Source organism: Equus quagga, chromosome 8, assembly GCF_021613505.1.
Source record: "Equus quagga isolate Etosha38 chromosome 8, UCLA_HA_Equagga_1.0, whole genome shotgun sequence".
Classification (NCBI taxonomy): Eukaryota; Metazoa; Chordata; class Mammalia; order Perissodactyla; family Equidae; genus Equus; species Equus quagga.
In genome coordinates this window covers 101,927,156-101,944,195 of record NC_060274.1, presented here as the reverse complement: position 1 = coordinate 101,944,195, position 17,040 = coordinate 101,927,156, and the positions used below count along the sequence as shown (strand labels likewise).

General features: G+C 38.7%; 1 protein-coding gene across 3 annotated transcripts in view; it reads left to right on the top strand.

The window, feature by feature from the left end:
• The window catches only part of TSPAN12 (tetraspanin 12), a 67,142-nt gene extending 51,595 nt beyond the window's left edge, over positions 1-15,547 (top strand). For all 3 annotated transcript variants that reach the window (XM_046668831.1, XM_046668833.1, XM_046668834.1), the window contains one exon: positions 13,959-15,547. In XM_046668831.1, the coding sequence (XP_046524787.1) occupies positions 13,959-14,264 (306 nt within the window). In that variant the 3' untranslated portion in view covers positions 14,265-15,547. The remainder of the gene's footprint in view (positions 1-13,958) is intronic.
• Positions 15,548-17,040: the final 1,493 nt, after the last annotated feature.

Below are 17,040 nucleotides of genomic sequence, written 5' to 3'. Positions count from 1 at the left end.
AAAATGCTGAAGAGAAATATAGCAACAATTGCACATTTTAGAAACATTCCCATCAGAGGTATTGTTGGATTTGGCACACAACTCCTCAAATATACATAGTGAGCTACACACTTGTATAAAAGTATGGATTTAAAAGTCACAGATGAATTGGGGCTGGTCCCGTGGCCGAGTGGTTAAGTTCGCGCACTCCACTGCAGGCGGCCCAGTGTTTCGTTGTTTCGAATCCTGGGCGCAGATACGGCACTGCTCATCAAACCACGTTGAGGCAGCATCCCACATGCCACAACTGGAAGGACCCACAACGAAGAATATACAACTATGTACCAGGGGGCTTTGGGGAGAAAAAGGAAAAAAATAAAATCTTTAAAAAAAAAGTCACAGATGAAAATATCTCTGATTAAATCACAGATGAAAATATCTCTGATCGTCAATTTGGTTCCATCACATTCATTCATTCAAAACATTCTATGAGTCCCTACTGGGTTCTGGGTGCTGTTGTAAATGCTGAGGATATCGTGGAGAATGTTGCAAAGAAAAATATCTCCTCTTGTGTAACTTATATTCTAGTTAGGGATATAGACGTTTAACAAGGGAAAAACAGCAATAAAAAATAATTTCAGGTGATGGTAAGCACTTTAAAGACTCTGAATAGGTAATATGCTGGAAAATGGCTTTATTGGTCAAGGATCTACTTAGGATGGTTAGGAGTAGAGTCTCTTAGAAGGTGACATCTGGACTGAGATCAATCCAGCTATGTGAAGATCTGTTGAAGAGGGCTTTTTTGGCCGAGGAGCTACAAATGCAAAGGCCCACCTGCAGGTGGCCTGGACCAATGATTACTGACTGCTTACTTCCCTGTTCTTTGGGATTGTTTGTGTAAGCACGCTGTCTAAATCCTGTGTGACACTTGGCCTCAGCAAAACATCAGTTGGTGAAATATAGGACTAGGGTGCATCTCCTCCTTCTCTCACCTGCTGGGTTCCCCCCATATTAGTTACTAAAGTTCTGTGTCTACACTTGATCTGGAGAAGAAAAACAGAGAGAAAGAAGCAGAAGGAAAGCTGGCAGAGGGGCCAGCCTGGTGGCACAGCAGTTAAGTTCACACATTCTGCTTTGGCAGCCCGAGGTTTGCCGGTTTGGATCCCGGGTGTGGACCTATGCACCACTTGTCAGGCCGTGCTGTGGCAGGTGCCCACATATAAAATGGAGGAAGATGGGCACGGATGTTATCTCGGGGCCAGTCTTCCTTGGCAAAAAAAGAGGAGGATTGGAGGGTTGCAATAGATGTTAGCTCAGGGCTAATCTTCCTCCAAAAAAAATAAAAAGAAAGCTGGCAGAGAAAAAGTCTTTGTAGTGCAAGGACTCCCAACCTCCTGCCCATGGACTTGTTCTCTTCTTGGGTGGGCTACAGGGGAGGAGTGATACGGCTGAAATTGTTTTGGATACTTTGTATGCATTTTTTCGGTGACTAGGATCCATAGTTTTCGTTAACTTTTCTTGGGCTTCCATCCTTAAAAGTGTGTAGAACCATGCTTTTAGAGAATAGCTGCAGTGGTTTCTATCTCAGATAAGAAATGAAGCATGAACCTCTCCTCAAAGAGACTGAAAGGCCATTTGCCCTCTCTGTATGCCACCTCAAGAAAAGTAAATGGAAGTAAACAGGCCCACAACAGGCCCTACTTCAAGTGGGCCAGCTCAAAATATAAAACAAAGGAGGACAGAGAGTCAAGTCAAATGTACCCCTGAAGACACATTTCTTTGTTTTGTAGTTAGGAGAAAGACCACTGTTAAAAGGTATTTACTGCTTCATCAGAAAAATAGTGTTCACAGAGATTTATGTAAGGGCTGGACAGAGAGATGGGTTCCACACAGCTGTGTGTCTTTGGGATATGTTTCCTTTAGACCTTAGTTTTTATATGTTCATGTGGTGTTGGGTTTAAATATAAAATATTTGTAATAATTTTCTTTGTGACAAATAATTTTGCCCCAAACCATTCCTGCCTCTTTAGATGAGTGTTTATTTCTTCTCCAAGTAACAGAAAGTGTCTACAAACACGGAGATGGGGAAGGGCAGGGGTGTGGGTGTGAAGGGATGTGATCTTTCTCTCTGAGTCTTGCCTTGCAGGACAAAGAACCCAGACAATGGCAAATAAGTATAGGTCTCTGGCGCTTGCAGAAGGTAAATGGACATGTAGGGGTGCTCCCCCAGGTTAGAGGTGGGGGCAGCTCCTGGTGAAGCAAGTGAGATGGGTTGTTTGAGGTTTTTATTCTCTCAGTTGTGTATCTGCTCTGTGAGCTGAGAGTCGTGAATTCACGCTCTCAGCCCTCGCCCTGAATGGAGGTCCTGTCCCTACCCATGTCCTTTGGACTCTGCTGTCCTTGAAAAATGGTGTTTGTGTTATAATCTGTGTCCAGTTTTTTTTTTTTTTCTGAGCAGTATTTCAGCCCTCAACACATTTTGTTAACACTCTTCTCCAGTTAATGTCTTTGACCAAGTAGAAAGGTGAGTCAATATTATATGTCTGTTTTGACTAATAGAAAGAACTTTTATTTTGTAATTTTCACACACAACATCCTAAATGCATAAATATTTCCTCAGCACTTCTGAGCCAGAAGTAGAGACACGACAGAGTGTTGTGGATACAAAAGGACGTGGTAGGTAATGGAGTGTGGCCTTCTGGCAAGCTCTACGTAGTCGTGGGATTGGTTATTTTTCTCCCAAGTAATCCTACTCTGAAGTTACTAGTGGGATTCTTCTTAGGACCAAGTAAATTGCTATATTGGAAACAAACAAAATTAGGGGCAAGTGTTGAAAGAGAAGTCCAAGGGAGGAAGCAAGAGGTAACAGCTTAGGCCCCTGGCCAGCTACTGGCCGGTTGGTGCTAATGTAAAGTTAGTCAGGTCTGTGTAGAAACGATCCTCACATCAGTGGCTAGAATAAAAGGTGGAGATTAGATGACCTTGAATTGGCAGTCCTTAATTGTCGTTGTGTTTATGTTTGAGGCATGCCATGGGAGCGCATGGAGGCGGTAGTATTTATTAGGCTTCCAATCTTAAAAGAGAAACAGGTGTTAGCCAGGTGCAGAAAATATTTGGGTGGCATGGGGCCAAAAACGGGCATTCCAAGCAAAGATGCAATAGTGCAAAGTTAAGTCAGAAGCAAGACAGCGCAGCTGGAACATGGGGTGTGAGGAGGACCATGTTGAGGGGCTGGACCGAGCAGGTGTTGGATGTTGAAGATCCCTGTCTGTCCTGCTAACACATGCATTTTGTACTGAAGTCTGCCAATAGTTGCCAAATAAAAAGGCAGACGTGTTCACAAATTTGAAGTGTTACAGTAGGCCCCCCTTATCCATGGTTTTGCTTTTCACAGTTTCAGTTACCCACGGTCAACCTCAGTCCAAAAAATATTAAATAGAAAATTCCAGAAATAAACAATTCATAAGTTTTAAATTATGTACCCTTTTGAGTAGTGTGATGAAATCTCCCGCTCCATCCCACCCGGGTGGTGAATCATCGCTTTGCCTAGGGTATCCATGTAATATATGCTGCCTGCCCGTTAGTCACTTAGGAGCCATCTTGGTTATCAGTATCTTGTTATGATATAATTATAATTGGTCTATCCATTATTAGTTACTGTTGTTAATTTCTTACTGTGCCTAATTTATAAACTAGCCTTTATCATAGGTATGTTTGTATAGTGTATGAAGGGTTTGGTACTATCTGCGGCTTCAGGCATCCACTGGGAGTCTTGGAATGTATCCCCCACGGAAAAGAGGGGACTACTGTATTATGAAAGGAAGGCTGAGGATGGAGGAGTTGTGGGACTCTGATTTATTATTAATGAAGCTCCATTCTCAGATAAACACACATAGGATGTCTTGCCCAGATAGCAAACTGCAGGCAGCTTTCAAGCTCCATGGTTATTTAGATGGAATATCCCCCAAGAAGTTCCATTCTCAGGGTTCTTTTCTATAAAGTCATAGACACTCCCTCCTGGCTCTCTGCTGACTTCATTATCTCCTCAGCAACTGCCAGCGGGGATCGGGTTGACTCTGACTTGGGGTGATATCTGTTTTATCATTCAAAACCTGGTAGGACCAGTTTGGGCTTGGTGGGGCTTTTTATCTTCGGGCTTTGCTTGATCTAATCGGAACTTGAACTATTCGGTCAGTTTTACTTCAGGTATACAAACGCGTTCTTCTTTTCTTTCACTCTCTGACACAGTTCAGTTGTGAGGTTCCTGTTACCTATTTACTTTTCAAACGATTTTTCCTCTTGTGCTTTATGAGTGGAGACTTGTACATTTTGCCTTTAGAATTTACTGATATGAAAGCCATTGGAATATTTGGACCTAAGAAAGTACCTCACAAAGGAACAATTTTAGATATGTGCCTCAATACATTATGTCGGCCTTGTGGAGAATGATTTGAGGTGAGGATTGGCTCTTAAGGCAGGGAAATCAGGTAGGAAATTGTTGCAGGTAATTCACGTGAGTGATTTGTAAGGCTGGAATTCAGGTTGTGCTGGTGAAGACGGAGAGGAGAGGATGCCTGTGAAGGGTATTGAGGGAGAATGAACAGCACGATGGATTGGCTATGGGGAATGAGTGATAGGGAAGCGACAAGGACGTTGGACTTGGCCCTTGGATGGATGAAGACGCCATTGATTGAGGGGAATGGTTGGGCTTGATGAGTTCCATTTTGGAAATGCTGGGTTTCAGGTTCCTGTCAGGTACTCCATGTGCAGAAACCCAGTAGGAAATATGAAGATCAGGGGGCAGAACTCAGCCAGAGATATGAATTTTGTGTGTACTAACTAGGGGAAGAGCTAACTCCAGATACAATGGCTTGAATAAGGTGGGAGTCTGTTTCTTTCTCCTCCACCACTGAGGTGGTCCAGGCTGCCAGGCAGCTCTGCTGCACGGGTTCATCCAGGAGCCCAGCATGGTGAGACAACTTCATCTCTTTTCATACCTGTCTTCTAGAGTTGCCCTTGTTTTTCTCCAGTTCCAGTCAGTGGGGAGGAGGAAGTGGGAGGGAGAACATCCAGTGGGTTAAGCTCTATACTCGCCACTTCTGCTCATATTCCTTTGGTGTGGGCTTACATGGCTGTGCTAAGCCACAAGGGAGGCTGGGAAATGTGGTCTCTGGCTAGGAGGCTGTGTTCCCATAGAAGACGTTAATTACAATGAAGAAGTGGAGAACAGAAGGGGCAGGTGTGGGGACTAACAGTTTACAGGTGTTCTCAGTGTCTGTGAGGCACTGAATGCGTGGGAGGAGGTAAGCGCACACAAAGAGATGGGGTAGTGTATGTGGAGGACAGAAGGGAATGGCAACACTTAAGGGCAGAGGAGGAGACCCCTATTGAAGGCAGAGAAGAAATGGAAAGCAGTGTCTTGGAAGTCAAGAAAGGAGAGGTTTTTCGAAGTGAGTTTTTCTTAGTGAGGAAGCATGGTTCAGAGGTTAAGGCTAGGCTCCGAAGCCAGACTCTTTGGGTTAAATCTTCACTCTACTCCTTACTAGCTGTGTGAGCAGGAGCAAATTTTTAACCTCTCTGTGCTTCATTTTTCTTACCTTTAAAATGAGGATAACCAGAGTACCCATCTCAGGGTTGTTTGGAGAGTGAATTAGCATAGTTGAAACCCTTAGAACAGTGCTGTGTGCAGTGTTTACCAGCAGTAATAACTGAGAATTAAAGTAAATTAGGGACTGAAAAGTACACATTAGATTTTTCACATAGGATACACATTTACACAGCTCTCTCAGCAGGTATTGTACATGCATTCCCTCGTGTAAGCCCTAAGACATTTCTATGAAGGTACAGGATTCTTATCTCCATTTTACAGATGGGAAGAGCGAGGCACAAAGAGGCTAAGCAATGGGGCCCAGTTTCACAGAGCTAGCCAGTGACTGAACTCAGCTCTCTTTGATTCCAAAACCCATACTTTTAGATACTAAAATTTTGAGATGTGGAATATGTGGTGAGGAGCAAGCTGAGTGATTGTAGATTTTTTTCACTTCTAAACTTCAATTTCCTTATCTATTAAATGAGATAATAATAGTATCTACCTCATTATGGTATTACCGAGATAAATTGAGCTACTTACTGAGAGACCCGTAGCAAGCCACTTGGGACATAAACACAAATCTTCATTGCATGATGGTAGCTATGGCAATAATAACAGTAATTCACTAGCATAGCTATTACAGTAAATAGAGAAATTAGCGATTTATAATTAGATTTTTAACTAGCCACATTGCCCCCTGGTTTTTCTAGTAACAACAGGAAAGTATGCATTTTCTGGTTGCATATATTTGTGCTGGCTGAAGGTAGATTTTCAGGGCAAGGTTTGGGGGGACTTCATGTGGTTTCCCACTTTGCTTGTTTTAACGCCTTCCCATTTCATAGAGATGAACATTTAGGTGGACAGAAGGGCCCGATGAGAGACAGCGATTGAATGAGCAGTTTGTCAATGTTCTGCTCCGTCAGGCAGGGAAGGCCGGCTGCTGGAACAGGCCTCCCTGGGGAGAGCGGCACCTTCTGGGTTTCCTGACTGTAGTCTCTTTATAACTGCATTTTTTTGGTAAGAATGAAAAATGTTCAGTAAATGTAGTCTTTTAAACTTGATGACTTTGCCTGCCTAATGGGGATATTCTGAGGATCACCTGAGATATGAGGGCCTGCCATTCTTAAGAAATGAGCAGACTTTTTCTGCTGGGTTTCCTCAGCAGGGGTTTGGTTAACCTCACTCTTCAGAGAACGGAAAGTCCTGTGGTGAATTTTATTACTTGCTGTTTAATTTTTTTTAAGGAGGCATTTATTTCCCCGCAGAGCTTATGATTATCAGTGGAGAACTTTTCATCTAACCCACTTAAAGCTCTTGAACTCATGAACTGCTATCATTCAATTTTTCACTTGTAAAAGAAGTAGGCTGAAGATTATATATTTGAACCTGATAATTAACAGTCATTTAAAAGTGGGGAGTCATGTTTATTACCAAAGATCGATTACAAAAATATCAATACTGGCATGTATTGGCACCTAGATTTTATTTATACTTTATCTTCATGAGCACGTTCAAAGTCTGCCTAATTTTTTGATGTGGCCTGTGAGTATTGAGTACTGAAAAGCCATGGGGGTTCTTCCAATTTTAGAAACTCATTTTCAAGATAGATCAGAGAATAATTTCAAGTGTATAATTTCCTCAAGTGAAATGAGCCATCCTGACATGACTTCAAATAGATTCCAGGAAATGTAGGGATTAATGATTTTTCTCTGATAAAAAGGTAGTATCGTTATTTACAGTTAATAGTTGACCAGAATTTTAATATTGCAGCAAATAAAGTAGGTCAGCCAATAAAATAAAGTACTCATACCTTTGAATTATCTGACGTTATTCATGTAGGGCTAGCATAGCTTTATTTAAGGAAGAAAACGTATTCCAGGTAAATCAACTCAGGGCATTTTATTTTGAGACAAGCAAATAAATGCAATTCGGTTCTTTCCTATTCTGAATAAAACACCCTTTGTGAAATAGAATGCAGTTTTGAACTCTAAAATTTCTATTTCCTCTTTTGACTCACTCAACAGAAATGTTTGTTTATGCAACTAAATGTCTATGAATAGGACAATAGATTATATAGAAACACATCTATATTTTTTTCTTCTCTAGACTTAGTGTCTTGCTTTTCAACAAAAGTGTCCAAGTTTACCCTGAGAAGTGTAAACATTATGCATGATTATTCGACTGGCTCAGAATAAACTCACAACTTGCGTTCAGACCGAATTACTTCAGTGAGGATGAGCCGAATGGATTGTAAACCCTGGAGCTGTTCTGATGCAGAATTTAGAGAGTGGCTGAGGAGAACGGTTATTTTATATACAGAAATCTGGAAAAATATTGACTGTCTTCTCAAGAAGAGGAATATTCTTTTGGAAAGTTAATCCTTAACTTTAAGTAATTGTGTAAAGAAGTCACTGATGCTCAGCATGACACCTAATGTGCTCCAGGTTTCTACAATGCCTTCTGAGTCTTGAGAGAAATACTAAATTGTGTACAGTGTAGAGGGATTTGTGCTTTTATTTATATAGTTACACCCTGTATCGTTTTTATTAAATAAAGGATTTAATGCAGCATACAACAAAAAATATGCAATGAATTAATAATAAAATATAAATAGAATTGGAAAGTCAGAGCTAAGTAGATATACTTAACATGAAGGCAAGCAGGGTTGCTGTTGTCGAGTTTCATATTTGCCTCTGAGCTTTCTCACAGCCCAGGTGAAAAGGAGACATAATCATCTCCATGACTTTAATGTTAGGACATCAAATATTCTAGTGTTTCAAAGGGAGCAAAATTCTAAAGTATTTGTTTCAAGTGGGATTTTATATCTACTACTCTAAGGTACCTAGGAAAATATCTTCAATACTATTTTTCACAAACTTTATAGAGCAATTTCTTATGGTGTTCTTCAATCCATGTCATTAAAATACTCCTCAGTGGAGAATAATAGCAAGGGCATAGGCTCATATATTCCAACGTGGCAGATTTTGGTGTCTGATTTGATGCTTGGACATTGAAAGTACCTAGAGATGTCAGTTGATTTCATTTGTTTTAAATAATCTGCAGATAACACCTCTTCTTGATAGAGAAGCATAAAAATATAATTTAACAAATTTCGATGACAAACTTAAGTACTAAAATTCTGTCTTGTTTGAGGGGTTATCTATGTGCTTTGTAAACTAAATGGGGAAGTGATAAGACTGACATATTGTTATAAAAATTGAGGAGTCTACCTAGGACCTTTTCTTTGAATAAACCACCCTTGCCCTCTATGACATGGAGATAATCTTCGGGGCCCAGTGATCCAGAAGGAGGCCAGGTCCTGACTATGTGCCATATGATCCAATCCTGTGTCCTTTTCCCTGGGGGACCTGAAAACTTTCTTCATGGGATCCAAACCTATTCACAACAGCCTTGGTTGTCTTAATAGTTTATTCCATTTTCTAGTTTTTTAAAGTTAAAAATCAGTGATATTTTCAAAGAAACATTGACAAAATCAGCACAATTCAGAAAGAGATCATCAGGATGATGAAGTGTATATATTTGGAAAACTTAAGGGAATTGGGAATATTTAGTCTGGAGAAGAGAATGGTTAGAGGGAAAAGAATGACTCTTCCAATATGACTCTCTACCTTATGGAAAACAGATTGTCTGAGAGCAGAACTAGCACCAATGCATCTCATTAAGAAGACAAGTTCCAAGGCTGTGTGGACAAGGCTGTCTGGTGAGGCAAGGAGTCCCTCTCATTAGAAGTGAATTTTCTTTGATGGCTCTTTTGGTGTGTATTTGAGCCACACTTTCTCATTTCTTTCCACACCTTATAGTTTTTTTTGTTGGGAACTGGACATTTTAAGTAATATAACTGGCACCTCTGGAAATCAGAATCTCCCCCCTCCCTTCAGTTTGTTGTAGTTTTTTCATTAGTGACTTTTCTGAACTAATTCTGTAAAGTCTGTATTCTTTATGTTTATGTGGCCACTAAAGTCTCTGCTCAGTTAGCTAATGAGTGAACAGAGATTTCCTTAAGTGCCTGGAACCAATAAGTCTCCCAGCCTTTGCCAAGGGTGTGCAGAGCCTCAAGGTTAGGCAGAGGTGAGATCTGAGAGCTTTCTTAGGTGCATAGCCCTGGGCAGGAGCACAGCCCTACTTATGTATTTAACTTTCTAGATCCCCACAAATATGTTAGAGCTTTGCCTAACCCACTATGGACTTCACATCCTCCTGCTTCTCCTTTTTAAGCTTTTTGACTAGCCCAGTGTGTGCCACTGTTATCTACTACTTTAGGTAGCCTCAGTGTTCAAGAGTTACCTCTGACTGCTTTCGACAAACACCTCCAGGGTAGGGGGAAAATGCTATTTCCGTGGTTGAGCTTCTAGTCAGGTCAAATAAAAACAGCCTTTCAAGAGGTCTTCCGGGGAACCAGCAAATAGGACAAATAATGACAATTCTCTGGGAATGGGGTTTTGAAGCAGATCCAACCCTATTCTGTTGCCTCTGGTAGCCATGATTGTGCGCTGTTGGTTTTCCAGGCTGACTGCAGAGCTGGGGAGAAAGGATGGGAATAGGGTAAATTAAAATTCCACAAAGCTTGCTGTTCTTACTGCGATTCAGGTGCCTGTCTTGGATACATTCTCCTCAGGTTGCTGCAAGCCTTTGGTTAATTTTCAGAGTTTCTAAGAAAGTTGATTCTGACAATTTTTGCTGGTATTTCATTGTTTATATGGAGGAGAGATTATTTAGAGGTCCGTTCTCTGCCAATTTTATTGATGTCACTCTAGAAGGGCTTTAGCCGTATTTTTAAAAGATAAAAAGTTGAACTCATTGACTTCCAAGGTCTTCTCCCACTCTAGAAAATTTAATGTTAACTAATGTATTACATTCCCACACCAACCTAGATGATATAATTTACTGTACCTTTTTTATAGATGTGATTCCAGTGTGAAAATATGAAACATAATAGACTGTAGCTTAGTTATCAGTCTCTTATTCACAGATTTAAAAAAGAAATATTACCTTTCCTGCAGTTTTTCAGTTTAGAATGAATTAGTCTAAAGGGATGGGAGATCTTATACCAATAGGAAGAACCAAAAAGGTAAAATTTAAGCACCAAAGAGTACTAAAAATGTAAAAATGAAATGATAATTGGCAAATAGCATTTCACAGTGTTGAATCATGAGCATATGTATTTCTTGAATGATTTACATTTAATTCTGAAATTTACTGCAGTTATTATTCCCAAAATATTGATAGGCCCATGCTAATTCTTTATTTATTAAAGATACATGTTTATAATTACTGAAAACCTAGATAAGGAATCAACTAACATAATGCAAAGCCATTTTATATCAATTTCTTTACAGATAGATATGATGACCTTGTGCTACATTACTTGGCAATGATGTTAAATGATATGTCCATATAAATTAATTTTCCAAATGTCTGAAGCTAAACCTTCTCAATTTAACTATTTTTGATGTGTCTCTTTTCAAACTATGTTAAATATTTCTCTGCTTAATGAGGAGGCTCGTGATCTAACGTCCCAGGGGCATATAATCATTTTGGATTGTTACCTCACTGTCCTGGAAAAGCAGTCACAACCACCTTGGCCCTTGTGGGCAAGGGGTGTTTCGACAACACTCAGTGGCGACACGGTACTGTGTTTTTGGTGTTTTCATACTCTTAAAAAGTGTTGTCAATCAGAAGGACCTGCAGCTGGAATATGCAACTATGTGCTGGGGGGCTTTGGGGAGAAAAAGAAAAAAAAAAAGAAGATTGGCAACAGATGTTAGCTCAGGTTCCAATCTTAAAAAAAAGTGCTGTACCTCATACTTGTCCATTAATACTTGCTTTTCATAGATTTTCCATCTATTTTAATGTGAGCTTTCTAATCTTCTGAGGGCTGACAGACCGGATAAGAGCTGACACCTGCTGAGCGCTTACCATGTATTAGATCCTATTCTAAGTGTTTAAATGTGTTTGTTCATTTAATTTTCTCAACATCCAAAATGCATAGAATTATGTGTAAATGTAATAGTAAATGGGCTCTGATAGACTACCTGAGTGGAACTCTTTGAAAAGTATCTGAACTTTGGTAAATTGTCTTTGTGATGTCTATTTTGATTTCCTACTGTGTGTGTGTGTGTGTGTATTTGTGTGTGTGTTAAATAGGTAAGATGGCCATAGATTTTATTAAACCAATGTTAAGTAGTATTAAGTTATAAATATTTTAATTCTCTTTTGGTGAAATTGATGAACATTTGCTAACCTTTTGCTGTTAATTTGCATCACATGGTGTACCAGAAAAAGGTAGTTATTCAAATTGTCTATGGCTAGTTTTATATAATTTTTAATTTTTATTTGTTGAGGATAATGCCTTACTAGGGTACAGTTACTGATCAATATCTTTGGAAATCTAGGAATTATGTATTATTCATTCCCCCTCTCAAATATAATGTATAAATTAACAACTGATTCAGTCATCTTGCTTTCCTTGATCTAGTTGTGTTCTTTGTAGAATCTGGAGAAGAAACAAGGAGGAGGTTATTTAAATAGTTAATTTCTTTTTATTCAAATGACTGCCTTAATAGGGTAAGCCCTGAGTCACTTTTACCTCAAACTCAAAATAAAGGCTTTGAAAAGTCAAGTTCTTGTTAGGAGATAATTTGCCCTGGGTCTTATGCACTTCTGCCTGTCTTGACAGCAGAGGCACTGGTGCGTTTGTTCTGGACTATATTTTCAAGGATGTTTGCATAGAAAACAGCCTTGAAGATAGAATAGTGTCCGCCTTCACAACAGGTTTGTTTACTGTCTGGTATAATATAGATATAATAAAGTATAATATAGTATAATAAAGTATAAGATAGTATAATAAAGTATAAGATAGTATAATAAAGTATAAGATAGTATAATAAAGATAATATCTCCATTGCAAAAGATAGGTATGGTTACTGCCCGTTAGAAAAGATTAGGGTTCACTAAACTTGGGATTCCCCTCCCAGAATGCATCCCGTGGTGTGGGCAGGCGTCATCTGGCCTTTGTCATTTCTTGCGCTTGGGACTCGAGGAACGGACACAACTCTGGCTATTTCTATTGCTATAAGTAATAAAACCCTTTGTCTCTGTCTTCTGCCAGCATCCATGAAACTGTGGCAGGCTAATCGTTAGCTTCCAAGTAGAGTGAAATCTCAGAATCTTCAAAATTCATGAAATTTGTTATAGTTGTAAACTTCCTTCTAGGTTTTCTCCTTAATTTAAAATCAGCCTCCCTTCAGAAGAATGAATTATTGTTTCTGTGCTGTGCATTCACTAGAGACATGGCAGCTAGCCTATGCTTTGGTCACCTGAGAGATGACATGACAATTGTTAGTTACTTTCTACCTCCTTTTCCCCCTTTCCCCAATGCCACCCCACCCCACCCCCCATTTTCCTTGGTCATGGCTTCTCTTTCTTTTACTTTTTTTCCTCCTCTCTTCTTTCAGAATTCTCTTCTATATCTACCATAGGCACTCCTTAGCCTTTTGTACTTAAAACTAGACAGAAACAAAAACTTAAATAATCTTTTTAGATTAGATATCTCCGGCCTGTAGAGGAGCTAAAGATACCCTTCAAACCCTTACCTGGTAGAACTAGAAGTTGCTGTGATGAGGGAAGTCAGCCCATGTGTATTTCTGGTATAAACAGTGGACACAGGTGTGTGTGCATGTGGGGGGTGGGGGAAGGGAACAGGTTGAGTTCCACCCACCAGCATGTTTCAGCAGCAGACTAGGGAAACATTCCTGGTCCTTGGGGAAAAGTCTTTGACCAAATGACCTATAATCTAACAGTGAATACAAATAATAATATTATAATAAAACATTATTTTTGAATATTTTGGATCAGTCTGTATCAGGGGTCAGCAATCTGTATGGTCTGTGCCCCAAATCTGGCCTACTGCCTTTTTTTGTACATGAAGTTTCATTGGAACATAGACACATCCATTCATTTACACACTGTCTATGGCTGCTTTCGTGTTACAGTGGCAGAGATGAGTAGTTGCAATACAACTATATGGCTCACAAAGCCTAAAAGATATACTATCTGTCCGTTTACAAAAAATGTTTGCCAACCCTTGCTCTAAATGTTATGTTTTTCTGTCAGTGGTTCTTAATTTCAGGTTGTGAGAAAGACAGAAAAAGGGGCACGTCCATCAGAATCACCTTGGGCAGGCTTTTCAAAAAGTACACACGTCTGTGTCTCCTCCAGCTTCTCATGGGCATTCCCTGTTGAGAGTCACTGTCTTAAACCTTATGCTTCACAAAGTTTAGTTCCATTAACTGATACAGACCTTTGTTTTCCTTATTTTGACCATTTGTAACACATCCAAAGTAATATTGACTGTGTTATTTTTTTACAGGGTTGCGGGAAGAAAATGTATTCCTTTTTGAGAGGAACCAAACAACTGCAGGTGCTAAGGTTTCTGGGAATCTCCATTGGAGTGACACAAATCCTGGCCATGATTCTCACCATTACTCTGCTCTGGGCTCTCTATTATGATAGAAGGGAACCTGGGACAGACCAGATGATGTCCTTGAAGAACGACACCACTCAGCACTTGTCATGTCACTCAGTAGAACTGTTGAAACCAAGCCTGTCGAGGATCTTTGAACACACATCCATGGCAAACAGCTTTAACACACACTTTGAGATGGAGGAATTATAGAGAATGTCAAAGAAGGAGGCTACAAATTTATTTTATTGGACTTGTGAATTTTTGAGCACATACTTATCTGTTTCAGAAATGTGTAAAAGTAAAAATGTTGCCATAAAAGGATGCCTAAGCATATAACTTTATATCCTTTAAAATGAAGAGGGAAAAGTTCTGTGTTATAAGACACCACCTAGACAATAGTTGATGCCCTTTATAATGCTGAGGAAAGATCCAATACCCACTTTATAGACTATGTAAGATTTTTTGCTAAACACAGTTACGCTCTGGGGTTTATGCCTTGGCAGTTTGACCAGCATTTCTGCATCCATGAAAACACGCCATGCTATGGTGGGATTGGAGCTACAGTAAAGTCTGATTTACTTCCATAAGCTTGCTAGTATATGAAGTACCAATTAACGGCTAACATAGGAAGTTAGACAGTACTAATGACTTTTATTCCTTGGTGAGATATTCTTTTGAGGGTGGATAGATTATACATAAGAAAACTCTGAAGATTGGTGACTACCTAAATGTGATTTTTGCTGGTTATTAAAATATTGTTACTACTTAGAAGAGCAAACTAACACATTGTCTTTAACTGATCAGGGATCTATGTGTATAAGAGTCTGTGTTAAGTCTGTATAATTCAGTAGATTTCAGTTCTTATAATGTTAAGAGTAACAATTGTGAAAAGGATAAATTTATCCTGTATAGCACCATTATTTTTAACCTTTCCTCTTAATAGAGCTTTAAAATTCTGTCCTGGGTTTATATTACATATGCAACTGTTAATTTAAGTACTTAACCACTAATTTTGAAAAATTACCAGTGTAATACACAGGAATCATAGTCAGTCAGAATGTAGTCTGGTCTCTAGGAAGTTTTAACAGGAAAGCTTACACATAACCTCATTCATTCGGCAAAGACTTGGATGCTATCTTTCTCCCAAACTAAGACTCTTTTTGACACTAAACACTTTTTTAAAGGAGCTTATCTTTCCCTTCTCCAAAAAAGAAACAACAGTCTCCAAGTCTGAATATAATTGTACAGGTAATAAGGTCCCTTTTCTCCAGCAAAACATTGTGAGAATCATTAAAATAAGTGACAATTTAGAGATTTTCTTTGCTTTATTTCACTGATTAAGATACTATGGTGAATTACACAGATTATTAAATTTTTTACAAGAGTAAAATATATTTATTTGAAATGGGAAAAGTGCATTTTACTGTATTTTGTGTATTATGTTTATTTCTCAGAAAATGGAAATTGAAATGTGTCAATAAATATTTTCTAGAGAGTAATAATTTGTCTATGTCTAATTCTTGTACATTATAAGCACTTTTACCACTTGAGAAGATTAACAAGAAAAAATATGAGAAGAAATGATTAAATAAAGTAATAATAGTAAATTTCAAACTCTGGAACTTATCTTTAAGAGCGTTTATCTTCACTGAGAGAGGAGAAAAAAATGCCTACTTACTTTTCAAGTTTGTTTTTGAGCTAAATGATAAATAATATAGTTGTTTGATAAAATATAAAAATATGCCCATTCATGTTAATTTATCTTAATGTTTTCATATCCCATTAAAAAATAATTTTCAAAAGAAAATGAGTCAAGGAATACAATATTTGAAATCAGCAGCCACATTCCATATCTTGCATGGACTTAAATGAAAACTGCTCAGTCAGAACCAAGTCAGTCAGAAAATCACTTGCTCAATCAGAGCCAAAAGCATCCCTTTTGTATAATTTCCTCAACACCCCAACCTCCCCTAATTTCACCTAAAATGCTCAAGTAATTGAGACAGCTTTGAGGATTATATGAATTATGTGGATAATGGTCAAACTTGGCTGTTTCTCTTTTGATGTGTCTCACAGTCATAGAAAGAACAAATATATATTGTGTGGAACAAATATATATCAGTTAAAAAAACATCTTCAAATTATAAATTAAAGTTGATATCTATATTTCCAGACTTCAGATATTTTGATATATTCCCTGACTTAATACTCTTTAGAATAGTCAACATAAATTTAGACAGTCATCTTATAAACTTATACACTTAATGGGAACAAGTGACATTTATAGCAGTGGTCTACAGAGGCTTCTTATGGTAGCAGTGCACCTGGAATAATAAAACTGCAAGGGAGTTTTAAAAAAGTGTATTTAATATGGTAGAGCTGAGGGAGTTCACTGTTTGGGTACTTTGCAAACATAATTGTTAACTGTTTCTTTGGGAATTTTTAAGAGCTTTCCTTTGTAAAATTCACTATTTTTTAAAGTAAAAATTTAAGGAGATTATTTTTAGACTGGTTAATAGTCAATTCAAAGTGCCCTGGAGATTCAGAGATGGCAATGTGATGGTGCCTGTCCTCTAGCACTGTAAAATCTGGTTGAGACACTCATGCCAACCACAGATAAAATTAGGACAGGAACATACAGTGAGTGGGGCCATGCTTAGGAATCTGAGATGGAGGAGAGTTGAATTAAGGCAGCTACATCGAGGAGATGGCCTTCAACTGAGGAAGGAAGAGTGGAGCTTAGCCAGCTCATGGAGAACATTCCATGAGCTGCTTCTCTGAGTTTAAAAAGTATATGCTACTCAGGGGGCAGGGTCTGTTGTTCATTGTGGTTAGACAGAGCATTGAATACTTGAAGAGATACCACGCGAAAGGAAATGGGTGAAATTTGGGTTTTTAGACTGCATTCTGTAAATTCAATGGCAAGTCATTGAAATATTTCCAGAAAGAGAAATGACTCATGTTTCAGAAATGTAACTGAATTAGC